The sequence below is a fragment of the Thermobia domestica genome, chromosome 13 (assembly GCF_964235325.1).
Source record: "Thermobia domestica chromosome 13, izTheDome1.hap1.1, whole genome shotgun sequence".
In the NCBI taxonomy this organism is placed as follows: domain Eukaryota; kingdom Metazoa; phylum Arthropoda; class Insecta; order Zygentoma; family Lepismatidae; genus Thermobia; species Thermobia domestica.
This window is the reverse complement of record NC_137466.1, coordinates 199,038,588-199,064,632: the sequence shown is the minus strand read 5'-3', so window position 1 is coordinate 199,064,632 and position 26,045 is coordinate 199,038,588. Positions and strand designations below refer to the sequence as shown.

Below are 26,045 nucleotides of genomic sequence, written 5' to 3'. Positions count from 1 at the left end.
TTTACTTCATGAGAAAGGAACGAAGGAATTCACTTGTATCCCAATTCCAGAGCAGCTGGTTACTAGATCACGATTTACCTAGCGATTAACCACACAATGGAGTCAATCTGGAGAATACAGACGTTACAGTCAGAGAATATTGACGTTAAAAATCTTATCCACATATTCACCTAATGGTACTGAGTACTACCCTCAAGAAAATTCGATCCGGATGGTCGTCCGCGAAATTCGAATTAGGACTTCTCGATTGCAAAGAGAAAACATGAATAGTTCATGATTTTTTTTTTTTTTTTTTTTTTTTTTTTTTTAAGTTAATGGCTCACGTCTGTGACTCGTAAGCTAAAAGGCAGGTGATAAGAGCAGAACTGGTGGAATAAAGATAATGACAGAAAATGAAGAACTATAGCTCCACGTCTCATATGGCATCAATGCTGAAAAAGTCCCTACATTCCAATCCAACCAACCAACTGAGCGAAGGACATGCCTTTACCACTACCGTTAGTTTGTTGACTTGTTCATTGAAGTTTAGCGTCTTTTCTGAGTATCGAGGCTGTATGAAACGTGGACTATTTTTAAAGGTGCAATCCGAACCACCGCAATGCGTTCAATGCTCTATCATTGGGAATCGGACCCGGGATGTTCCGGTCCAGCAACCACATTTTCTCTGTCCAACACTGACTGTGTCTGGGTTCCTAAATCCCATATCCTCACATTTCTGTCACCACTGCAACAGACAGGGTTCACAATATCAGTACTAACCTGCGTACTACACTCACACAACAACTGTATGACAACAGTCGCAGTTTGGAAAAGACATAATTCTTACGAAATTTATGTGCGTTGCATTTAGTCACGAAATTATCATTTGTGTTGTTTGTTGATAACTCGGACAATATTGTGAACCACCAAATCATATTTGTTGTGCAAGGAGACATACAACGACAGGTTATTTTCCCACATGCTGAATAATTTTTCTCCAGGCTCTTTTGCAATATGGCCGATATTGACAACAATGAGTTACAATAACATCCATACACAGGAAAGGGCAACATACTATCAGCTGAAATATACACCGATGGTCTGACGAAGGTCCAAAGTTGCAGTCACAAACTAAAGGTCAGTGGTTCTTTCCCCTTCTACTCCACAAAGATAACCAAACTTGGGTCACTTTTGTGTGAATGACCTTTACCTTTGACCCGCCACTGTGACGGCAACATTGGTTTCTTACTTGTTTGTATGTTCCCCTGTATTACTAGTGTGCTGTAACAAAGTTTCATGTTACTCACATTCACCAAACTGTTACTACAAATATTTTAATATATGCATGTTTCGAGTATTTTTCACGTGTTCAGTGCCCTCTATCTTGGAAACGGCGAGCCATCAGCATCTGCCACTTTGTATTTCAACACCTCTCTTGCTATCTCATAACATACCAAAACAAGAGCACAACCGAAGATGGTGCGGCGCAACTACATCCATATGCTGATTTAGCGTGGAATGCAACATACATTGTCTAGGAGTTAATAAATAATCACTATTGCCTATGCAAATACGAGTCAACTGAGACATCAAGGCAGAAGCGTGTAAAAGACTATAAAATATATGATAAAAACGTTTTAAAAATATTAACTGACTTTAAAAAAAAGCACTGGAAAGCAGAAAATAATTTTAAAAATGCGCTCGAAAGTTGCTATTATAAATAAATAATTTTGAAATTTGTGCCAAGTCAAAGAAATTATTGCCGAATATAAGATTACGATTTCAGTGTAATTTTAGAAGGCACTGGTTTCTTTGGCTTGGCAAAAAAAAAAAAAAAAAAAAAAAAAAAAAACCACCATGTCGACATTATGTGTGACATATACACAATGAAGCCGTTTAACTACGGCATTAACACTACCGTCATTAAGTTGTTTCGTGGTCCGGTGCCGAAAACTGTCATCAGATCCTGATTACATATACATGTACATGGGACCACCGAGAAAGCATACCCTTGCAAATAATTAAACAAACAAAACAAAACAAAACAAAACAAAATCAAAATTAGAGAGCTTATGTCGAAGTTAAGCGTGAACATAAATCATTCTTTAAAGTCAGTTAATAAATAATAAAAATTAAAATCTACCAACATACCTCTTCCAGGAGACTTTCGTCAAGCTCTTCCATAGGTGTGAATTCAAGAGGCACTTTGGCATCCGCCGAGGGACCATCAGCGAGAGATGCCATAGGCTCTGAACTAGCTGCGGATGCTGCAACAGCTGGGGTAGTTGCTTTCTTAGCTCTAGGCTTTCTAGGAGCTTTGGCGGCGCCTTCTGCTTTCGGTTTTCTGGGCGCTCGAGGCTTCTTCTCCTTCACCACTTTTTCCTTCTTTTCCTTTGGGACTTTCTCTTTCTTCTCCTTCGGAGCTTTCTCTGCCTTCGCTTTCTTTGGTGGTTTACCTGCTTCTGGATCCCACGCTTCATCGTCATCACTGCCTTTACGTTTTCTTTTTCTCGGAGACGTTACCGGTCGTTCTATCTCCTCCTCTTCTCCTTCGCTATCAGACTCAATTCTGTAAGTATATTACAAAGAGATATAGTCCAGATATAAAATGTGATACATTAAATATGGCATTCGGTTCTGTTAGCAGTAGCTGATTGACGTAAAGAATATGTAGTTCGTGAAAGCTACGTTATAAGAAGTGATTTTATAAAGGATTTGAATCTTGTTACATTTCCAATAGAGTAAGGTCAGCGTTATGAGCCCCTGGGCAAACTAGTATGCTGGGACCTGAACAATTGAATTGGACGGGATTTGAGTTTCGCACCCCTTTCACCACCGAGGCTACATGAGAGTAAGATCATAAATAGAAAAACACAAGATGAACGTATGTTCGTACTTTAAAAATGGTGGTTACATGATCACAATAACTAAAATCTGACTGAGTCATTTGCGCAGCGTTTTCCGAACTCTGTAGTTCCATCTCGACACGCAATCCATAACTTAAATAAAAGGTTTGAACAGAATGGGTCTGTAGTGGATACATTATCATTCAACAACATTGGTGAAGCAATATATTATTCTGTACTTAAAAGGAGCATTCACTGAAAATGATCAATATACGTTGAACACTTTAGGTAATCTAACTTAATGTTACGATACAATTCGTAATTATTTCTTAGTTGATAAATTATTGATTTCACGTGCATTTTTGTCAAATTACTAATAGCTCACCTTGTATTTCTGCAATTATTAAAATCTACATTATTTCAAATGTATTATATACCAGTATGATCACATAACACAGAAAAATCTTGACTTCATACCACACTTGCCAGACAGCTTCTCTACTAACTGAAAAGCTCTTCTAGGTTTTTAGTGCTTTATTCGCTATTCTCTTCTTTATTTGACTAAAACTTTTTTAAGGGTCTTTTAACTTCTATTGGCAATCAAGTCATCATAGTCTCACTGACAATGCTATGATAAACGAACAGACTCCTATTAATTGTTTTCTATTTGTCCTTCTCTACATTCCAATCATGAGTTATTCGTGAGTTTATAATCGTTATGTTGTCGCCACAATGTTTTTAGGCTTCAATGGCAGTGGGCTATAATTTGATGCCATGATAATAATATCAGATGATGTCTTATGATAATGATCCGTACCTTTCTATGTATTTTTCGGAGTATTGACAATAAATTGAATCTTTCAATCGTAAGTTTAGTTATCTGTTTAATGTATATTCATAAAAGCAATCGATGTAGCAAAGGATTTGTCACCTGAGTTTCCGAATTTGTAGTCTTTGGAGATCAAGAGTTTAGTTGACAGTCTTTTAGCTGAAAATTTGATTTTGATATGCAAGTCTATTGTTATCTATTTGGCGTATTGCTACCCATTCGCTATAACATCAGTATCAAAATGTCATGTGACACAAACAGACGCTGTAACTGTCCCTACTTTAGTATCCCTGGGTTAGTATTGCAATCCCTCTGCCAATAGTACAACCTCATATGTTCATTTACATTTTTTTCTTGTGAGTGATCGTCGCACGAACTTCAAAGCCCCTTCGTGGTAATGTGGATAGCGTACGCGCCTTTGATATAGGAGACCTGGGTTCAATTCTCGGTGGGAACTCGTGTGGTTCGGATCTCACGTTAAGCTGTAGGTCCACGTCTCATGTAGCCTCGCTGGTGAAAGGGGTGCGAAACTCAAATCCCGTCCAATTCAATTGTTCAGGTCCCCGCATACTAGTTTGCACAGGGGCTCATAACGCTGTTAAGACAGTATTGCATACAAAGACAATATCGCACACACATTGATGAACACTGAATTAATTAGATGCAGTTGGAACAAAATGTACGATGCTTTCACATCTTCTACACCAGTGCTACTCAACCGGGGGTACGCGGAGATGTTTCTGGGGGTACGTAATTCTGCTTCTGGCGGTCTGCTGGAAATGTCTGTTGACTGTTCACCGCAAATGAAATTCGGTAACTTGTCAATTTGTGACTTTTGTATTTATGCTCGAAAAGAGTACAATGAAGTTAGTGACAGTGCTATTTCACAACTTCTTCCATTTCCATCAACATTTGTGTGAATAGGGTTTCTCTGCATTAACACCAATAGAAACGAAGAAAAGAAATTCCTTGAATCCAGAATCAGCTCTGATTCCCGCACTCGCAAAGATTCGACCAAGAATCGAGGAGTTGGCGTCCCGGAAACAAGCTCAGCCATCTCATTAACAGGTTAGTTCTAAAGTTACTTTTTAGTTTTTGAATTTTTAACATTATCCTCAGTATACGAATTATTAGAGAGGATGAGGGGAAAATCCACGTTAGTAGAACTGGATATGTCTCATATGTTTTCAAATTTCATATGTTAATCTTTTCGGATGTGCACTTTATCCCCTGTAAATAGTCCTTTGATTGGCATACTGATTGCCCTTTTTTGGGTTTCTATTGGATCCCTCTTTAATCAACAGAACATGTATATTAAGTTTAATAAGTTAATTTCGGCTTAATTTCTTCTAAACAGTTTCAGGGGTACATAATTTGATGACGAACTGTGTCTAGAGGTACGCGAGAAAAAAAGGTTGAATAGTGCTGTTCTACACCGACGTTATTAAAAAAAATAATATTCCCACAGATTCACTACTAAATCAAATTACACATTACAGGTTGCCAATCTTTAAAAATTTCTTGACCAACAATAAGACATAGTCATGATTTACGATTGTTTGCAAGACATACATAATGAGCCTGCTGATACGACTGAACTTTTACATAATCACACAGGAGACTCGTATGAATTGCTTGTTGCGGATTCGAATTTCATTTGTGTAGGAATGTAGAGAACAGAGATGGAAAGAAAAAGACTAGACAGTAGAAACTGATAGCTTTTCACATTTTAAACAAATAATAATAACGCTGAAAATCCGGGGAAGATAAACTTTAAAGACACTTGATGTATACTACAACGAAGAAATGTTTTACAAATCATTCTAGCTGCCTTTTTTTGAAGAAAGACTGAAAAAAAAGCTACTGACTTCACACAAAGGACTGTAATTTATGCCATAACAGTAATTAAACAAATATGTATATGCATAACCTACTTGAAAACTTGAAACTTTCTACTATGAAGTACCATGAAATATTTATATCGTTTAGACACAAAACAGTAAGAATCAAAGAAAAAGTGCTACATACTTGTACGATATGACTTTCCGTCTTCTTGACTTCCCAACAACTTCAGCTGTTTCATCGGCGCCATCGACGCTTACCATTTCAGTATCCATATTATTAATGGTTAATATTTAATATTGTTCATCCTAAAATAAATATTCGCAGAAAAAAAAAACAAGGGTTATACTTGAAAAAGTTAACTTGTTCATAACAATAAACAAAAAACAGGAGGGAAATATACATTTGATACATAGTACTTACGTTACATATATTCTAGCTTTCTTGATTACTACTATTTATTTATAGTTGTACTGAGTGATAATGTATTACAAGCTAACAACACTCAGGCTACTCAAAGATTAACCCCTTGCATTCCAGTGATATACAAGTGGATGTCATGAAAACGTATCGTTTTTATTAAGGGCCGTATTCATTCTGGAGATGATGAAAATCTTTAGTGGATGAAAGGCAGAAATTAGTTCCACTGTTTCTCATTAGGTGACAGCACTTTACTGACAGAAAAGACAAAAAAAAAAAAAAAAATGTTAAAATGTTTTGTCCTAATAGATGCCAAGCCTAAAGAAGCCATGTGTATGTTTTGACGTAAATAATTGGTAACTTCGATATCGTATTTCAAGATACGGAAAAAGAAAAAAAAAAACTTTTTGACCTCCGTTCAGTGTTGCCAAGCAGAAGCAGCATAAAATCCCTTCAGAACATAAAAATTTCCCCTTTTCAGTCCAAATGTTCTACAATGCAAATTATTATCATCAGTAATGTGAATGTTATCCTCGCGCTTGTACAATAACTATGCTCTATATAACGGTTTTTTAACAGTAAATGAAAACATGGAATTCCACAGGACGCACATAGGAAAATGACACCTGGAACGCAAGAGGTTAATATTAATATAAACAAAATATGACTCGAGACTAAAGTAATGCTATACACAGATCAGAGGTAATTTTATTGGCTCTAATTCTAACTGGCGAATCGCTAAATGAATACGAAATATTGGGCAATGACACACACTTTATTCTGTCACCAGTAATGACAAAAACCAGAAGAATCAATCCAAATCAAAGAGCTAAATTCCTTAAAATATGGATCATCAATACATGTATTGGTACGCAAAGAACTCGAAAACTCAATAAACTGACCTTTAATGTCACAAGTTATAGTTTAAATTTTGCGCATCATAAGACATACTAATTAACTGCATCTAGATTACTATTATATATGATTTCAGGGCTCATAATGGTCTAGTCTCTTATAAATAGTTGAAAAGTGACCAAAAGCACACGAAAAATTGACCAAAAAGTAACCAAAACCTCATTATGTCCCTTTTTTTTCCTTTGTCAATTTCTCCATCACCTCTCTTTGTTTGTTGTTTTGCTTCATCTTTTCTTCTTCACTTCTTTTTGAGCTTCCTTCTCTCTTAGGTTTTCTAAGTATACTTTGTAGTTACGGTAAGCAGACTTAGCAGATGTAAGAAGCTTCTGAGTGAGTGGAACCAGTTCTGGCCTATTTCCGAATTTGTTCATCCAAGATATTATATTTAACTTAGCACTGAGAGTTCTCAAAGCCATGAAATACTCAAATTCATCACCTACTCTTAAGAAGAACATCCAAGAAGCATAACACAAGACGAACACGATGAATCACACAAACACACACACAACGTTGAGCGGAGCGTTAACTATTACGAAGGAAAACTAAAAGACTATTATGATAAAAGAAAGAATAGACACAGAAGGGTTCTCAACCCCACCTTGAGAGCTTAGGCATCCACCAACCATCCACTGTGCTTTAGAAAGAATAAAAGCTGAAGTGAGAATAAAGCTGACTGTTTCACATGTGGCAGCAAGTACTGAAGCTTTCAGAGGAGTAATGAGTAACAAGTTTCTGCCTTTCTCCATTTATTTTTATATTTTTCCTAGAAAACTGCCAATGCAAAACATAAATCACACGAAAAAGTCACTTTACCCCCAAAAAAGTAACCTTTAGTGAAAAATTTGAAAAAAAAAAAAAAAAAAAAGGAACTTTTAGTTAAAAGAAGTGACTCGCTATGAGCACTGTGATTTGAATTCCGAGTAGAAGTTCTCACTTGTATAAAATACTGATAAGAATCACTATGAAAGACCAGCTTTATAGAAAAGATCAGTTCAAATTCTTTAAGTATTAGCAGATGACATAATCTAAAGATCATCCCAAAAATTATACCTCCTCTTTTATAAAAGTTCTATTTGAGGTAGGAAGAATTGGAAAGTTTGGGCAAAAATAGGTACATATGTTGAATACTTATTAAGGTCATTCAAAATATTGTCCTCTTCCTTCGACATATTTTTTTTTTTTCCGGGGTACCAATACTGAAATATATCCTGGAACTTTCATTTCAAATTTTATTTTTTTACTAGCAAAATAGCCGTTTTTCGCATGGTGAGAGAGAATACGTTTCATTTTAGACATAATGGGGTGAATTTGGATTTAAACTACACTGTTCGGAAATGTCATGTTCGTCTCAGAGACCCCGAAAACTACTGATTCGACACTGTATCGGTCATTTTTGATCATTTTTTAAATATCTTCGCCGTCCCCCTCCCCTATGTTGCACCGTCAAAGTGAAATGATAAAAGCCAACTCAGGCCGAACCCCATCTATATGACAAATTTCATCGAGATCGGTCGCGCGATTCACGAGTTATTAATTTTTATTTAGTTTTACATACCTTCCGTTTCCTCTCTCCCTATATTGTACCGTCAAAGTGAAATGACAAACACTCTCAGACTCATATTTCATCTATGTTGAAAATTTTATCGAGATCGATCAGGTGGTTTAACCCTTTCAAATTTTGGGATTTTTTAGGTAATTTTTACGCTTTCAGTCAAGCAGCTACAGTACCAACGCTATTGACGCTAGGATCATGGTTCGTACTTTTTTTTTTTTTTTTTTTTTTTGTATTGAAGCAGTTTCCAACTGCATCAGTCAAATTTTTCCCTATTACATACCAAATGCGAGAAATTCCCGCTCAAAGTGGGAAAAAGGGAATTTTTGAAACTAAATACTCTTTTATCGCAGATTTCTCCGCTCAGGTATATGACACGCACATGCGAATGGTACCAAAAAAAAAACTTGCTTCATTGTGAAAATAATGAGGAACGACGAATGTACGGAGAAAAATAGTCTTGACGCTATAGCCGATTTACCAATTTTCCCCGATAATACATTTTCAGTCAACTTCTATCCAATCCGCTTCAGCATAAAGACTAATCATTGTAGGATCATGAATCGTACCTCGTCTTGTTCAGCATGAATCGGCTTTTCGAACGGTATAACTTGCATATCCCTATCGTGCACCTGAGGGAAGAAAATTCCCCCCAAAGGGAAATTTTTGTAAAAAAAATCCTTTTTTTCAATTTTGGGCCTCTGTACGCCCCGGGTGGTAACGCTCAGCGCCCAAAATATTTCGAAATATACTACATAGTGTATGTAATAACTGTACGAAATACAAATCTCATATCTTGAAAACTGAGGGCGAGAAAAATATTGACCCATGTCTCAACAATACGCATGTTCCCCTATAGCATGAAAAAAACGCCGAATTCTAGATAAAAATTTCCTGACACATCCCTAATTGTCGTAGGAACACGAATCATACCTTGTTTTCTTTGAAATATTCCTGGCACATTTCAGTTTACTCTAGGATAATGATTTGCATTTCGTTTTTGTTCCAAATAAGAGTAGGTTTCCAACGGTACCACTTCTAATATGTCTATATGTCACTGAGGGGAGAAATTTATACAAAAAAGGGAAATTTTTCCTGAAAAAATCCCTTTTTTCCATTTGGGCGGGATTTTCACGCTTCTGGTACATAATAGGGAAATTTGAGTGCTACATTTGGAAACTCTGCTTTATAACGAAACCAACGAGGTAAAAACTATGTTTCTGAGATTAATAGGGATGCGTCACGATTTTTTTTTTTTAAAAAAAAGCTCTAAAATTTATCCTTTTTTAAAAGCCGCCTCTTTGTTTGTGACGTCGCTGCCCCCAGGCATTGCACACGTGACTGCAAAATGCCCATAAAACATGCTCTTTGATGCTTCCATACCTGAATAAATGCAAAAACCCCGGTGTGAAAAGCTTTACTAGAGATTTATAAAGTAAATTCCGAAGGTCGACGCCATGACCTGTATACAGGCCAAAAAATTTAAAAGTGGTAAGCAGTGTGAAGTCACAAACATAATTACTTTCATTTTTATATATATAGATTTATAAAAGAGACGTGCACTCACAGCAATTTTTCTGTTTCCAAGTCCACGATAGTTCTCTTTTTTGAAATGGACAAACAAATGAAAGACAGAGAGAGTTATACCAGGAGTATACGGAGCAGGGTTGGCCAAAACCATAGTTTTTATTAAAAAAACAAAAAAAAAACGGTTTTTTTTTGGTTTAAACCAGTTTTTTTTATTTAAACCAGGTTTTTATGGTTTAAATAATTAGCTCTATATATTCATATCATATATGGACAGAAATAAATTTGTTTCGCCTTGATATTATTATGCAACAACCGGGTTATGCTGGAAGGGGTCACATAAGCTTAAAGCGGAATAAAAACCGCTTCTCGAGTTACATCCGAGAGAAATTGTCCTCCATTTGAACTCGGAACCAGAACTAATTGGCCACAAATGCGATACGTCTGCCGACTCACTCACAAAGGAATCCTGATAAAAAAAAAAAAAAAAAATAAAAAAAAAAATACGTTGTACTGATCTTTACATGCTTCTTAATATAACTGTCAAGAGTCATTTCAGAAGGACAAAAAGATAAACAGTTGCACAAGTGAAACCATTACACAGAATTACATATGAACAATTTCAAAGTACTACGGAGTACAGAAGAACTAATTTAGTTCAAGTTAGTTAACAACGACTTTTATTGGTCCAAATTAAAGAAATACACCGACTTAATCTGCATATCAATAAGAAAAGTGAATAAAGATACGAATTATTTGAGTCCACTTGTGCTCAGACTCATTTATACATAAAAAGATACCAACGATACTTATTTCACTAAATGCCTCTCGTGGGGTCTGTATGACCCTCCCCCCCCCCCACACACACACACAAAAAGTACGGCATTTTCGATGTATTTTATCAATAGTAAACATTGAAACGAAACAATATTTAGAATTTTTCTTCGATTGCAATTACATGACAATAATAAGTACAAAAAATCACAAAATAAACATTTATAAACTTATAAAAAAAAAGTTGCATGTAGTATAATCTTTTTAAGTAATGAATGGGGAATTTAGGTCTGAATATAATACGAATAATATACGGGAGTGAAACGTGATAACCCACAAATGTGTTCATCAAGATTTTACAAACACTTACACTTTTACGAGCATTTTTTTTTTTTTTTTTTTTTTTTTTGTTTTTGTTTTTTGGTTTAAACCAACTAACCCTGATACGGAGTTGATGATCCTCTCTTTTTAAGATTTAATCTCCCATGTTTATGTACCAAGGATAAGGGAGAAGCTCATGATAATAATGAAAGAATGGAGGAAGTGGGAGAAAACGGAAGAATCTCAATTAGTCGGTTGATTTGAAGTTTAGCGACTCATTGAGTACCAAGGCTATATGGTACATGGACCTATAACTTACCGTGGAATCCAAATCACATGATCTCACACTGGGAATCGAACCTGAGTCTTCCGTGCCGAAAGCACGTACGCTTTGGTATCTTCCGCTATAGAAAGTAGTACTATTACGCAATTGAGGAGTTTGATGCAATAAGGGCATAAGTTTAAGTAGTTGGAAAAATAAAATATTGAAAATATAAGTAATGATTTTTTTTCTTTAAATAAAACAATGTAATATGAAGCATTTTATTCTGATATTGAATTGAAATGTTACCAGGAGGCTAAACAAGCATGGCAAAAGCCACAAATGCGTTTGATGAAAAAAGGGCGTAAACTCGCTTACGCCCTTATTAATCAAACTCCTCAATTGTGTCTACAGTGAGGAAAAACACGTACAAACGTATACCAGATGGTTACTACAAACTATCATTGCATCTAGTCTGTCCGTATGGAGCAGGCACGTTAACAATCTGGGTATACGGAAAAAGGAAAATTTCTTTGTTTTAACATTTTCTGAAACACTGATCTGCTAAAAGTCACGTTCTGATGACAGACCTTGGATGTGTTTCTCCATTAATAAAATTACTTAAGCTACTAAAATTTTGGGAACCTTTAGTGTCAGTTTGAGGTAAGCTTATAGATCTATCATGTAACACCTCTAAAATAGAAAGAAATCTAATAATGATAAATGCGATTGTGTAGGATTGGAATTTTTGTTTCTTTAACGTGTCATAATGATGAAATTCAGAATTACACGAAACACAAGACACCAGAGAAAAAGAATGGTGCTCAAAAGATCTGAGGTTCCATTCATTATCCATACCATGTACTTCACAAATTAAAAAGTTACAAAATAACTCGCCAACACCGTTCTACTAATCATCTACCTACGTTACTCAGGCCCACAAACTCACCAGTGGTTTACGAAACAAGGTTCTCATATATTTAATAACAATACACTCTCACCAAAAAGGTAAGTTTTTACAAACATAAGAGAAGTTTTCAGTAATCTTGAAATTATATGAATTATCATTACTCTCTGCATCTGCTCCGCTCAGTAAGAAAAATCACACAGAATCCACATAAAAATAAAAACCTGGCAAAATTAGAATTTTCACTGAATCCGCAAAGGTAAACTCATTAGTAAAACAAGTGCACGACTGATTACTTACCGAACTTTCCTTGCACTTGATTTTAAACAACACAGCTTCTTTTAAGTGACACAAATTATAGAACAATGTTTCCAATTTCTACTTTCCTTCTTTTATAAATTATGGTTTAAAATTAATTTCAACTAAATATAACATCGAAAGTTAATTCTCAATTATTTTTTCCCAGTGTAAATACACATACACAAAACAATCCCGCCACTTTCTTCTTCTTCTAGAAAATCAATAGTCAGTTTTATGAACAAGGCAGCCTTAGCAGTCATGTCCTCTATTACACTGAAAAATTATTACAAGATAATTAAAATTATATTTAACATGAATCGCTTTGTGCAGTTGTTTTGATAGGCCTGACTACTGCAAGAAATATAGATTGGTCGAACTCTTTAGTATGGCACTAATCGTTCATTAAAACCAAACGCGGTCATGACATGAAATGGCGCGGATCAGAAATGCGAAATCGCACATGTTAATCAAAATTTGGGATAACTTTGGAACTGCGGAGCCAAATCAGGCAAAAGCACTCCTGTAAAAGCACTACGTTTACAGGAGAAATGTGTTGATGTTACATAGGGGTAATTATAGTGCGTCCAGTAAAAGAACGTCTCTGACAGCTCGCAGTGACATTGCCACTACCCGCGTGTCAAGGTTTTTTTTTTTTCGGTGCAACTGTAGTGGCAATTTAATTAATGGTATAAGACAGAGTGATCGTGGTTGGTAACACTGGTATGAAAGTAGGAGCTGCAATGTCCCACCGCATGTGGTAAGAAACGTCAGAGACCATCTCTTGTTGGCCGTGCTATAGTAAGTACTAAAAAATAAAATAATCTGAACTAACCAAACCTAATCTGGCCTAGCCTAAACCTTCAAATACAGAAAATATACGAAAAATTTTAAGCAAAGAATTCTACCCCCCAAATCCAATAATCCTAACTAACCTATATTTAAAAACTAACAAACTAACTAACTCTATGGCCTATGGAACCCGGAGGTTCAGTGCCGCGTTCACAAAAGCTCTCCACTGACTTCTATCCTTAGCTAATTGGATCCAGTTTCTACTTTGTATTCCTATCTCTGCGAGATCCATCTTAATATTATCCTCCCATCTGCGTCTAGGTCTTCCTAATGGTCGTTTTCCTATGGGTCTACCAGTCAAGACTTTGAAAGCGTTTCTACTTTCTTCCATTCTAGCTACATGACCTGCCCACCTAAGTCTCCTAGACTTGACGACCCTAACAATGTTGGGTAAACCGTATAAACTATGTAGTTCCTCATTATGGAGCTTCCGCAATTCCCCATTCTCGTTCCTCTTGGGTCCGAATATTCTTCTCAGGATCCTGTTCTCAAATACTTTCAGTCTATGTTCTTCCCTCAGAGTAAGCGACCATGTTTCGCAACCATACAGAACAACAGGCATGATTATCGTTTTATATATTTTAAGCTTCAAATTCCTCGACAGAATTCGCGACGACAAGAGATTTTGAACCGAATAGTAACACGAATTCCCTGCTTTTAGTCGACATTTAATTTCTTCGTGAATATGATTTTCGTCTATTAATATTGATCCTAAATATTTGAAAGTATCCACTTTATCAAAAGTATTATTTAATATTTTAAGGCCTCCACAATTTGCCGTATTACGGTCCCGACACACTTCCATGTATTTAGTTTTCTCTGCATTTACTTCTAAACCCATGTCCCTGCAAGCGTTTAATAATATCTCTGCATTTATTTCTACTGTTCTCCTATCATCCCCTATTAAATTTACATCATCAGCATATGCCATAACCTGGTGAATGCCGTTCAACTCTAGGCCCTGGTTGCTATCTTTGATTTTCCTTATGGCGTATTCCAGCACAAAGTTAAATAATAATGGCGACAACGCATCTCCTTGTTTCAGGCCATTTTCGACGTGGAAGCTCGTGGACAAAAATTTTCCTACCCGGACTTTACTTTGGGATTCACTTAAACATATCTTAATTAATCTAATTAGCTTTCTCGGTATTCCAAGCTCTGTAAGAACGTTGTATAATGTTTCTCTCCTAACCGAGTCGTAAGCCTTTCTAAAATCAATAAATAGTTGATGTACCGGGGTATTGTATTCCCACTTCTTTTCGAGTATTTGGCGAATGGTAAATATTTGGTCGATAGTTGATCGATTTCGTCTAAAACCGCACTGATAATCTCCAATAATTTCATCTGCGTATGGGGTCAATCTTGCTAACAGAATATTTGAAAGGATTTTATAGGATGTTGATAGAAGAGAAATGCCTCGATAATTATTACAGTCAGTTTTGTCGCCTTTCTTGTGAATTGGAACAATGATTGACTCTTTCCACTCTTGTGGCAATTCTTCCTTGTTCCAGATAAGGAGAATGAGTTTGTGTATCTTGTTCCACAATTTTTCGCCTCCAGCTAAAATTAACTCAGCCGGAATTTCATCTACACCCGGAGATTTGTGTTTCTTTAATTTCTTTATAGCGGTTTCTACTTCTATTCGATTGGGTTTTGGAATATACGGTTCTGCGGTGTGTATCTCCTTTTCTCCACGCACATTAGTTTTTGGCTGCGTGTTCAACAAATCGTCAAAGAAATCTTTCCATCTATTTAAGAGGCTATCCGTATCAGTGAGAACTGTTCCGTCAGATTTCTTTAATATATAAGCACGAGGTTGATAGCCTTTCTTAAATTCGCTGATCCCCTTATACATGTCCCGAATATTTTTATTTTTACTATTATCTTCAAGTTCCTTAATTTTAGCTTTCAAAAAATCCCGTTTCTTTGTTCTAAAAGTTTTGGAAGTTTCCCGCCTGATATCTGCGAAATTTTGTGTAGTTATTTCATTCGGATTTTGTAGCCACCGTAATTTTGCCTGTTTTCTCTTCTCTACTAGTTTAATGCATTCTTGGTCGAACCATGGTTTGTTCCTACGTATTTCCGCGTGTCCCAATTTTTCTATTGCTGAACTTTTAATGCTATCTCTAATTTCAATCCAAGTATCCTCAACACTAGTGCACTCCGAGTCTTCTAAAACCGCGAATCTATTCGAAATTTCAATCTGGTATTCCTCTCTTACCTGGCTCTCTTCTAATTTCTTTAAATTAAATCTCTCCGTTTTCGGACATTGAGTATTACCTTTATTCAACGATAATCTCTCCCGTATTATCGCTGCTACCAGGTAGTGATCAGTGTCACAATCAGCCCCTCTAAACGACCGGACGTCAATTATGCTAGATTGTCTTCTTCTATCTACTAAAACGTGATCAATTTGATTATGTGTTTTTCCATCTGGTGATGTCCAAGTGTATTTATGAACGTCGCGATGTGGGAATTTTGTACTCTTCACGATTAGGTTTTTGGATGTTGCAAAGTTCACGAGTCTAACACCGTTGTCATTACTTTCCTTATGCAAACTTTCGTTCCCTATAATCGGTTTGAAAATATCCTCTCGTCCTACCTTCGCATTGAAATCCCCTAATAGAATCTTCATATGGTATCGCGGGAGTTGGTCAAATATCCGTTCCACTTCTTCGTAAAAACTGTCTTTTATATCGTCACCCTTATCTTCAGTTGGAGCATGTACATTTAAAACAATAATATCACACCACCGTCCCTTAAGAGTAATAAAAGAAAGTCTGTCAGTAACAAATTCAACCCGTTTAATTGCTGGTATTTACGGCAACCTATATTTACCTAACCTAAACCATCATGACAGAAAATATGGCAAGAAAGCACGGAAATATGGCAAAATATTCTTGCCCCCCAAATCCAAAAATTTGTCTCAAAATTGTTATGAAATAAAATCATTGTAGAAAAATAGTGATGTCGGGGATGTCCACACAAGAAAAAAGTTGAATTAAACGAAAAGAACACAAAAACAACAATTCTATGAGATAAACACATGGCACAAAAAGTGAGTTTGAGACAAACCAACCAGCACCGTCGTAAAGTTTACCCGAACTTCTTCTTTTTCTTGAGGAGGCACGGGGTAGCTCAGTGGTAGAGCGTTCACCTCTAATGTATGGGGGTCCTTGGTTCGATCCCAGTTCGTGCCAAGTGAACATTGTGGTTGACAAACACCGTGTCCGTGAGTTTTCTCAGGGCTCTCCCATTTCTTTCCACTGTCTTCATGCCACCATTTCATTCATTTTCATCATTACCGTCTCACTTAGTATAGACGGCATATTCGTGGGACGTAAAACTCAGATTTAATTTTCATTTCATTTCATTTTCCTTCTTTTTCTTTTACTCGCTTTGAAAATACAATGTTGGCTGGTGAAAATCATGAGTTATGACATTAGTAAAATGAAGAAATCTTCACTCCAGAAATCCTTTCCAAAACCAGACAAATAAATTCCTAATCGATTTTTGAGTAAACATCCAATTATATTTTTCTGAAGTCAAAGATTTTAAGATGTAAAATCAAAAGTATGACATAAATTGTTAAATTAAATCAATCAATAAATAAAATACGTATTCAAAATGTGCCAACATTAGCTGAAATGACAGTTTTTCGCACGGGAAGAATAGGTTGTAGAATGTATTTAAACATTCGTTGCGTCATTAGGATAAGCACTTCAATGAAAGTAATGATAAAAATTATAATTATTAATATGTTATAACCAGGGCCGGCGCGAGGGGGGATCGAGCAGTGCCACCGCCCAGGGCGGCAAGTCTAATGGGCGGCAAAATTTGAAAAAGAAAAGAATACTATCAAAATATAATGCTTCGTAATAGGCTCACATAGAAAAAAAAAGTTGAGTTCACCTGAGAATATAATTGAACTTGCTTCACTCACATTCAACAAAATACTCACTCAGGAAATTCAGAGCATTGCTCCTCATTTTCAATTATCAAACTACTAGCCACAGGTATCTCGTTCAATATTTCCCTTGCTGCGGCGTAGACAAGATTTTGAGCTAGAGTGCATAAGATTACAAGGTGTCTTTTTATATTTTTTTCTATTCAGTAATGTTCTAACGCTCCGTTCCAAGTATGCAAAAGGTACACTCCCACTTGAGACAAGCCGTTCTAGCCTGTAGCATCTAGAGACATTTAGGTTCTAACAGCGAGTTTTTGACCAATTTACAAATTGTTCATTCCGAATATAGTAAATCGTATAGCATATTTTTTCTTGAGAAATGTTTCACTTTTTGTATAGCTAAAAAAAGTTTATGACTTTTTTCTGCGTCAGTTCAACGTTAGGCCATACTAAAGAAACATATTAGCAGTCTCGCTTCAATATCATTAACCACCACAAGGTTGGAGAGCCGAATTGATGCTCTGACTCAACTATCAAATAGGAGAAGTTTATGATGCCTTACTTCAAATAAGTAATGACAATAGAACAAATAGAATTGTCGCCCACGATGCTCTGTGTATAGCAAACCAGCTGCGTTACTTTCCTTTCCTTTACTCACTCGTTGTCTGATATGACTTTCTACTCCACATAAACATAGTAAGCAAAAATCTTCAAAGCATTGATTCTCATGAGTTGGATGCAGTAGGATTTCTTGAAAATATATCTGGGTACTTTGAGAGAAGAAATGATGCAAAGTTTCAATCTTACTCAGTTGATGCGACAGAGTTGGCATCAGCATTAGATATGGATGATCCACGGATATGTAATACAGTGCAAGCTCGAAGTCGAAAGAAGAAGAGACAGTTTCAGTGCGAGACAGAGGATGAAGCTATTGAAAATCCACAAACAAGATACAAGATCGATTTTTATTACAAAGGTCTAACGCTTATCAATAAGAGAAACGTTTGAACAACTTAAATATCACGAAGAGTATTTTGATTTACTTTACGATATAAGTAATTTTAAAGATATGCCACCTGAATTTTTGTCTGAAAAGTGTACTAAACTTGCCAGCATTTTAACAAACGAAGAATAGAAAGATATTAACCCCAGTGATTTGAAAGACGAACTGAAAGTGTTATCAGCTATAATTAAGGCTAAAATTTCACCAAAAGATACTTTAAAAATAATTAATGAACATAACTTTGCTCCCAGTGTCAGTGTTGCACTTAGAATTTTGTTAACCTTACCGCTAACAGTGGCAAGTGGAGAAAGACGTTTTTCGAAACTTAAGCTTATTAAAAACTATCTACGTTCTTCCATATCTGAAACACGCTTGAGTGGTCTAGCGATGATATCAATAAAACACAAATTGGCTAAAACATTGGACTACGCGAATGTGATAAAGGAATTTGCTTATATCAAAGCAAGAAAAGTTTCTTCCAATTAAGGTATGTTAAATTTATGTCTCTATTGTGTTTTAGTACTTTATAAGGCTTAGGCTAATCACTTAGCTTTGCCATAATATCTGATTCACTATATTATCTTCATGCCCCATACTCTATTGGAAACACCTTTTGACATAAAATACGCCTAAAAATTAAAATTTTTAGTCATGACTAAAGTATATTTTTTAAATTTTATTTTCTGTATGCGCTGCTGTATATTACAGATGTACAGCGAAATCGAGCATACTGAATATTATGTCAGTATAGAGTCGTTTAAATATTACGTAAGCATTCCAGAAAGGTAGTGCATTTTCTTTGTTTACTTTTCCATTTTATACATGTTTTTAAATAGTGTTGTAAATAGAAAAAAAACGGTTCGTATTTTTTCAGAAATGTACGTTTTTTTAGAAAAAAAAACATTGCCTCTCGTTTTTTTTCTAAATTTCGTTTTTTTTCAAATAGTCATTTGTAATGCATCTTACGTCTATTTAAGTATGAAATATTTTTATGTAGGTCTAATCACCGTAAAATGCAACATAAATTAAACGCTAGATACTGATACGCTACAAATATTTTACAATTTATATGAATACCATACCTATTAACAATTCGGGTTTCAGCAGTTTTCATCAATATCAACTAAGAAATAAAAGTAGAAATGAAATTTTGTTTTTTCATGAAAGCAGGCCTTTAATAAGCACGAAAATAATGTCACGAACAGTATAAAATTCCAATAACTTGTCTAAAGGTAAAAACTAATACTAATTTGCCTAATAGTATTTTTCTAAATGTCATATATAAATAATTTGTCGACTAGATATATATGATATGCAGAGCCGGCTCTATCATATATGCAGTGGCGTATTTACGATTTAGTTTCGGGAGGGGCTTTGCTAACTTTCGGGGGAGGGGGCTTTGCCTGAAAATGTGAAAATTCTGCAAGATATTTCATATACTTTACTATAGTAAGTACGATTTCGGGGGGGGGGGCTTAAGCCCGGAAGCCCTCCTAAATACGCCGCTGTATATATGCAACACGTGCATTTGCGTGGAACGGCAAACTTGGATGGTCCGGCAAAATCTGTCATAAGTATATTATTGAAATTAAATATTTCTTGTTGGAAACAGACTTCATGATGATAGTAGTTACATTTACTAAGCTGACCTTCTATTTGAATACTACATTCATAAATTATGTTTAGGTTGCATTATTTTAAGGCCACATGAACAATGCTAAAGCAAATGGTCGAATAAATCGGAGCACAAATTGCTTGATTGTTGTCAAATGTAAGAATTCAATTCTCGAATAGTAGTGAATATCTGTTCCATTTAGTAAGTTATCACAGTTTTGATATGAAAGTAGTCTTGTTTTTGTCAGAAGCAAGTTCATTATCATTGAAGATAGAAATAAGTTTTTTTTTTTAATGTTAGAAGATGTAGAAGAAAAATCAAGAAATAAATATAAAAGAGCTAGTTGCACTGGAATTGCAAACTGAAACATTGAGATTGAAGCTCGATAAAGGATTACCATCTTTCCTATGCAGGTGTGTTTGCTTTATCTTTCACTATCATAAAAGATTAACATTTAAAGAAAAAAATAGATACAACGGAATTGCGTTTTTAGTAAGTATTTAAGCCTTTCTGAGTGCAACTGCACTTACCCTCACCTTTGTTGTTCATGCTGGAGTAGCATACTTAAAATAATGACTTCTAAGATTTATTCTTTCTGGAGAAAGGGGGAGGCGGCAAATTATGCCATTGCACGAGGCGACAAATTGACTAGGATCTGAATATAGGATGACTCAATTTGAAGTAATGCAGGGTGTTTCAAAATTAATATTAGGTTTTTGACACTTTGTAGTATCTATTACAGTTAACTTACAATTCTAAATATTATATTAAATGAAAGAGCAACTCAAACAGTTTTGTACGCACGCATGTGCATAAGTTGTTTCTTCTAGCTGCCGTTAGAAAGAGCAAGTAGCAAAGGTGGAAACTAGAGAGCAGACAGCTTTTTGTGTTTTAATAAAGACTGAACCTGTACAGTGCAGCCGTCTGTGTGAAGAATATTAAGGAGACACTTGCAACTACGTCTTTATTGTTTACAGTTGCTACAGGTCTAAAACCTAAACTACGGTTTACGTGCCAATTTCGCAAGAGAAATATTGCTGCATAACAATGAAGATTTTCTGGATCGTGTCGTCTACAGTGATAAATCGACTTTTCACCTAAGAGCTAATGTGAACACTCATAATGTTTGAATCTCTCCGTCAGCAAATCCTCAGGAGATGGTACAATTGAAACGAAATTCCCCTAAATTGAATGTGTTTTGTGCCATATGGCGGAAAGTTTATGGGCCTTTCTCGCCTATCGACTAGATGTGTGCCGTGTGGTGAATGAATCTCACATTGAACACTTGTAGCAAAGACTGTTTGAGGTGCTCTTTTACTTCATGCATTGCTTATAATTGTTCGTAAAATGTAATAAGTACTACGAAGACTTAAAACCCCAAAATTTATTTTGAAAAACCATACATTTCTCACCAACAGTGTTGGAACTAAGATGTAAAAAGGAGAAAAAAAAAATTCCTTATAAAGTTATTGTTTACAACGATATTATTATTAGTCGAGACTATAACTACAACAACAACACGAGTTAGTAGTAAAAAAAAATGTAATCAAGTGTATACTCAGTGGTCAAGGTGGCCAAAGTGGCACACACAGGTGTGTCACTTGTTTAATCCGCTCCAGTGTGGACACTAATTAAGATATCGGGATATTATTCTTGCAAAATGTGGTTGGACTATAGTTTATTATATTAATTTCTTTTTCTTCTGGTGTCGAATTTCACCCCAGTAAAAAATTGGAGAATTTTCTAATTTCGAATTTCCTTTATTTTTTTCCCTGTAGCTTCCTTCATTGTAGAAAGACATCCCTAAGACTTGCCAGGTAGATACCTCGGATGGATACCTAACTGTTGACATCAATTGAACGGGCCTGCGCGTAGTGTTGCCAATTAGGGAATTTAAAATTCTCCTATATTTGGGCAAAAAATTAGAAATTTTTGTTTATAAATCCGTAGCTATACGTCCGAGTGCAAGTCAACTTATGCCAATCGAGCATTTGTCCTTACTTAACAAACGAAAGTACAGATCGTTACATGGGGTAATTAGGGGACGCACGTAAAATTCGTATTTAGGTTCTAGTCCTTGATTTTTCTAGTTTTTCCTTGCTTTTCTCTTTACCGTAATATATTTTTGATAATTAGAAGCTTTGTTCCTTAAATATCGCCATAATACTTGTAGGATATATTAGTGGTGTACCAATGTTTAATTTAAGATAGTTTGCGTCTGTCTGGTTGCAGTGTTGCCAGCTACAGAATATTTTAATTCCAGATTTTAGGGGGAAATTTTGGAAAAATTATATGTTTTGTCTCTATTATATCCCTCTTGTTGGCTATATCGGAACAAACGTACCAGTATCTGAAGGTCTTGTGTTTGCCCTACACAACGCACTATAGAAAGTTTCAATAGGATAATTAGGGGAAGTACAGTTGAGGTTTACAGTGGACCTTGTTCTCTAATTGAAACGATAACTGTGATTTTTTTAAGGTAGAATGAGATATTTGTTATTGACATGCTTACTTTATTAGATATCGTGACAAAACTTGTAGGATATATTAGAGGAGTACCAAAGCTTATTTTAAGATAGTTTGTGTGTCTGGGGTAGTGTTGCTAGCTACAAAAAAAATTAATTCCAGATTTTAGGGGCAAATTTTGGGAAAAATTCCCTTTTTTATTTCTATTATTTCCTTCTTGTTGGCTACATTCAAACAAATGTACCAGTGTCTAACAGCCTCATCCTTAGCCTACACAGCGCACCATAAGAAGTTTCACTAGAATAATTAGGGGAAGTACAGTTGAGGTTTATAATAAACCATGTTCTGGAAATTGTAAGAAAATGGTGAATTTCTGAGGTAGAATGAGATTTTTTTTTAATTTCATGTTTACTTTGTTATATATCGCCATGATACTTGTAGGATATATTCTTCGAGTACTACGGTTTATTTTCGGATAGCTTTCGTCTGTCTGATGGCAGCGTTTCCAACCAAAACAATTAATTCCCGCTATTAGGTGAAAAATTCGGAAAATTTCCCTTTTCCCCTCTATTATTACCCTCTTACTGGCTACATTGAAACAAACGTACCACTACCTAAAAGCTTCCTCTTAGCTCTACAGAACGCACCATAAAAAGTTTCAATAGGATAATTAGAGAAGCTGTACCCCGGCATATTTGATTTTTGCCTCTGAGGCGTAAAAAGTGTCAAAATTTCAGGTGTATGACAGAATTTTTTCTTTCCCTCTTTGAATGGAAGCCAGCGACTTCAGGATTTCACGGAACCTTGTCAACACACCAAAGATTTGTTTAGGTGACTTGAACCCATATAGCAGCAGTGGTGCTAGATACAATTTTTTTTTGAAATTCGGTTAGGGATTTTTTTGTAAATTTTCACCCCTACATTTTCCTCAATAATTTCCCACCCGTTGGTAACACTGCAATGCAACTTACACCAAAAAATAGCCACATCCATTTTCTTAAAAACAAGGCCTTAACCATATCAATCGAATGAATAGTTTTCGAGCAATAAGTCACTAACTGGAAATGTAGGAAAACGCCAAAAATGACCTGGGACCGAAAGGAATAATCACACAATTTTGCTCATATAGGTTCAAAGAAACAAACGATTTGTAAGTTACGAGGGCTTCGACTCAAGTTCTGTTGATTATTTCAATAATCTGCAACATAAATCAATAAATAATAGTTGCCAGAAAAAAAACAGATTTTTGAAAAAAACATGAAAAAGAACGATGTTTTTTATTGAAAAAAAACTTCACAGAAAAAAACCGTTTTTTTACAACACTATTTTTAAATGACAATTGAACGTCATCTGTCAAAATAAGGTTTGCGCATTATGGCGGCATGTGAAAGCACCGCCCAGAGCGGCAAAATTGCTAGTGCCGTCCCTGGTTATAACATCGGCTCTAGGGAAACCCATTGAGTATCAATATTCGCAACAATATCGAGCGACCTGATGTTTTGCTAATTTTGACTTAAGTTACAATGAAAACAAACGGGAAATACATATATACCCAAAATTTAATGAATTTGTGTGCTGAGTGAAGATTTCAGAATTGCTCGGGAACACTCGTTTGGGAGAAAGTTTTTATCTTTGTGAAGCATTATTTCCAGATGATCACTGAAATCACCACTGTGTGTCAGTAGCGTCCAAGGATCTTATAAAATAGAGGATCTGCACTTACAACAAAATCTTGAAGCCAAACGTCTCAGTTTTGCCACCTCTGTCCATTTCGCCCAATAGGATCGCAATGTTTTGAGCCAACAATCATGGCGGAAACGAGAGTAGACAATCAGACGTGCCGATGCTCGGTTGCTTTTTGGCTTCATTGATTTAATAGGATGAAGATACGTAAGGGCAGATCCTCTATTTTATAAGATCCTTGGTAGCGTCATTTCAGAGTTCCCCAGTTGATCTGTGCCAGGGAGGCAGGAGCTTGTCCAACGACATAAGAGTTTCACGTTCTTTTTTAATGTATACAATCTATGAAAAGCATGAGTTTGTGAAACTGAGCCAGGGGGCAATTGCCCTTCCTAGAGACTGTCCTGCCTTGCGTGTTTATAGTACAGATATTTTAAATACTTAGGTAGTTTGAAATTGCTAGGTATAAATGGATCTTGGGGGTCATTGCGTACCATCCTTCACAAAATTCTGCGTACAGCAACACAAAGCAAAAAATTCAAAAAGTAATTATATAACGAAATTTTGCTGCGTTAACACAAACTCTTTCGGTCATGTAGGTATGGATTGGTACGGAGCGAGGCTATTGTAAAATTGAACACCTCAAGTTGGTTGAGCATTTGTCTGTGCGTGCATGATCGTGACAGTCGCGTGGCGTAGAAAGTTTCGTAGGAATTCATTTGTTTCTGGATTAGTGCAAGAACAATTCACTCATTTTATTATATCTACAGCATCAAAACAGATAAAAGGAGAGAAGAACATTTTTACAGTAAAAATCTGTAGTCTTCTCATGAAAGGACTATCTGTAGTATGCTTTTTAAGGTTTAATTTATTGAATCGCTACGTGAAATACGAGCATTGTTGTTCCAGACGACTTTTCTGGTCTTGCAGTTCGCAGTTCGGTTCATTGCCAAGTAATTGGGGTAGTACTAAGCGAACGCGAAATATAAAACTTAATTTTCCATTAAAAGATATGGCAGATCCACAAATTGAAGCTTTATTAGCTCCTCTACGAGCAGCTGTCAAAGAACAGGTAGGTTGTAAACAATTATATGTAGTGTGTATTTAGATCATGCGGCATTTAAAATTGTTGGTAAACATATGAGGGTTAATGAATTAATCGGCATTGCTCGAGCAGCCGGTTCTGGCAAATGTTGACACATTTCTTACATTTTCAGGTGAGGTTAGAACTTTCTTTCAGCAGAGCATGCACTAAATAAGGAGCTCCATTATTGCTTGCAGATTGACTTCAGAAGGGCTCAGTGTAAGTATATAGTGTGATCTACGGCGTAAGTAGTGTATGAAACACGAACTTATGCGAGGTGGCCTAAAAAGCGCGAACGCTATCTAACATCAGTGCAAGAGTGCAACAGGGGGAACTGAACGGCAGCCAGGGGTTGCGTCCGAAGGGAGGAGGCGCGTCAGCGACGGATAGTATACGCTTAATCGAGGATAGTGAAAGAGCACACTTACAATACTTTCACTATCAGTCAAAATTCGTTTCAATATGGTATGCACAGACTGTAATAAGGTAGACATGATGAAGTGCTGGCAGGGTACAAAGTGATAATTGAAGTGTCGCAAAGCTGTTCCAGACGCACCGAGTATGTTTTTATATTATATGAAATGTTTTTTCCACTATCCTCATTTATACGTATTTCTCACCTTCGCTAATGCACGTGCACCCAATGGACGCGCAGACTCTTCTGCATTCCTGCTCTGACCCAATAAGTTTGCAGTCTATCTGTAACCCTCGAAAACTGAAAGGTATGAAATAACTCTACTAAAAAATAAACCTCGACAAAGGAGATTCTAACAGATTGCGCAGGAAGAATTTTGTAGTATCCAAGTCTGATTGCCTTTAGTGTTGAAGGGTTAACTTTACAATACTCGCTCCAGCTAGTATACTCACTTAGAAACTAGAAATTACACTGTATTAATTTTATGAAAATGGATGAAAACGTCCCTAACCTTAAGCTAACCCGTTTCTACCCCTTTCCTACTTATTCCTA

The 26,045-nt window shown here is 36.0% G+C and overlaps 2 protein-coding genes across 4 annotated transcripts in view; one reads left to right on the top strand and one right to left on the bottom strand.

The window, feature by feature from the left end:
- The window catches only part of LOC145668942 (S1 RNA-binding domain-containing protein 1), a 58,177-nt gene extending 45,472 nt beyond the window's left edge, over window positions 1-12,705 (bottom strand). The window contains exons 1-3 of one of the 2 annotated variants that reach the window (XM_081737225.1): window positions 12,475-12,705; window positions 5,683-5,804; window positions 2,131-2,548 (exon numbers count right to left, since the gene is read on the bottom strand). In XM_081737225.1, coding sequence (XP_081593351.1) covers window positions 2,131-2,548; window positions 5,683-5,771 — 507 coding nt within the window. In that variant the 5' untranslated portion in view covers window positions 5,772-5,804; window positions 12,475-12,705. Of the gene's footprint in view, window positions 1-2,130; window positions 2,549-5,682; window positions 5,805-12,216; window positions 12,359-12,474 lie in introns of those variants that run through there. The other variant, XM_081737226.1, reaches the window with a different exon arrangement.
- An 11,993-nt stretch (window positions 12,706-24,698) lies between these two features.
- GlyRS (glycine--tRNA ligase) overlaps window positions 24,699-26,045 on the top strand; it is a 56,344-nt gene continuing 54,997 nt past the window's right edge. The window contains exon 1 of one of the 2 annotated variants that reach the window (XM_081737222.1): window positions 24,699-25,066. In XM_081737222.1, the coding sequence (XP_081593348.1) occupies window positions 24,824-25,066 (243 nt within the window). In that variant the 5' untranslated portion in view covers window positions 24,699-24,823. The remainder of the gene's footprint in view (window positions 25,067-26,045) is intronic. The other variant, XM_081737223.1, reaches the window with a different exon arrangement.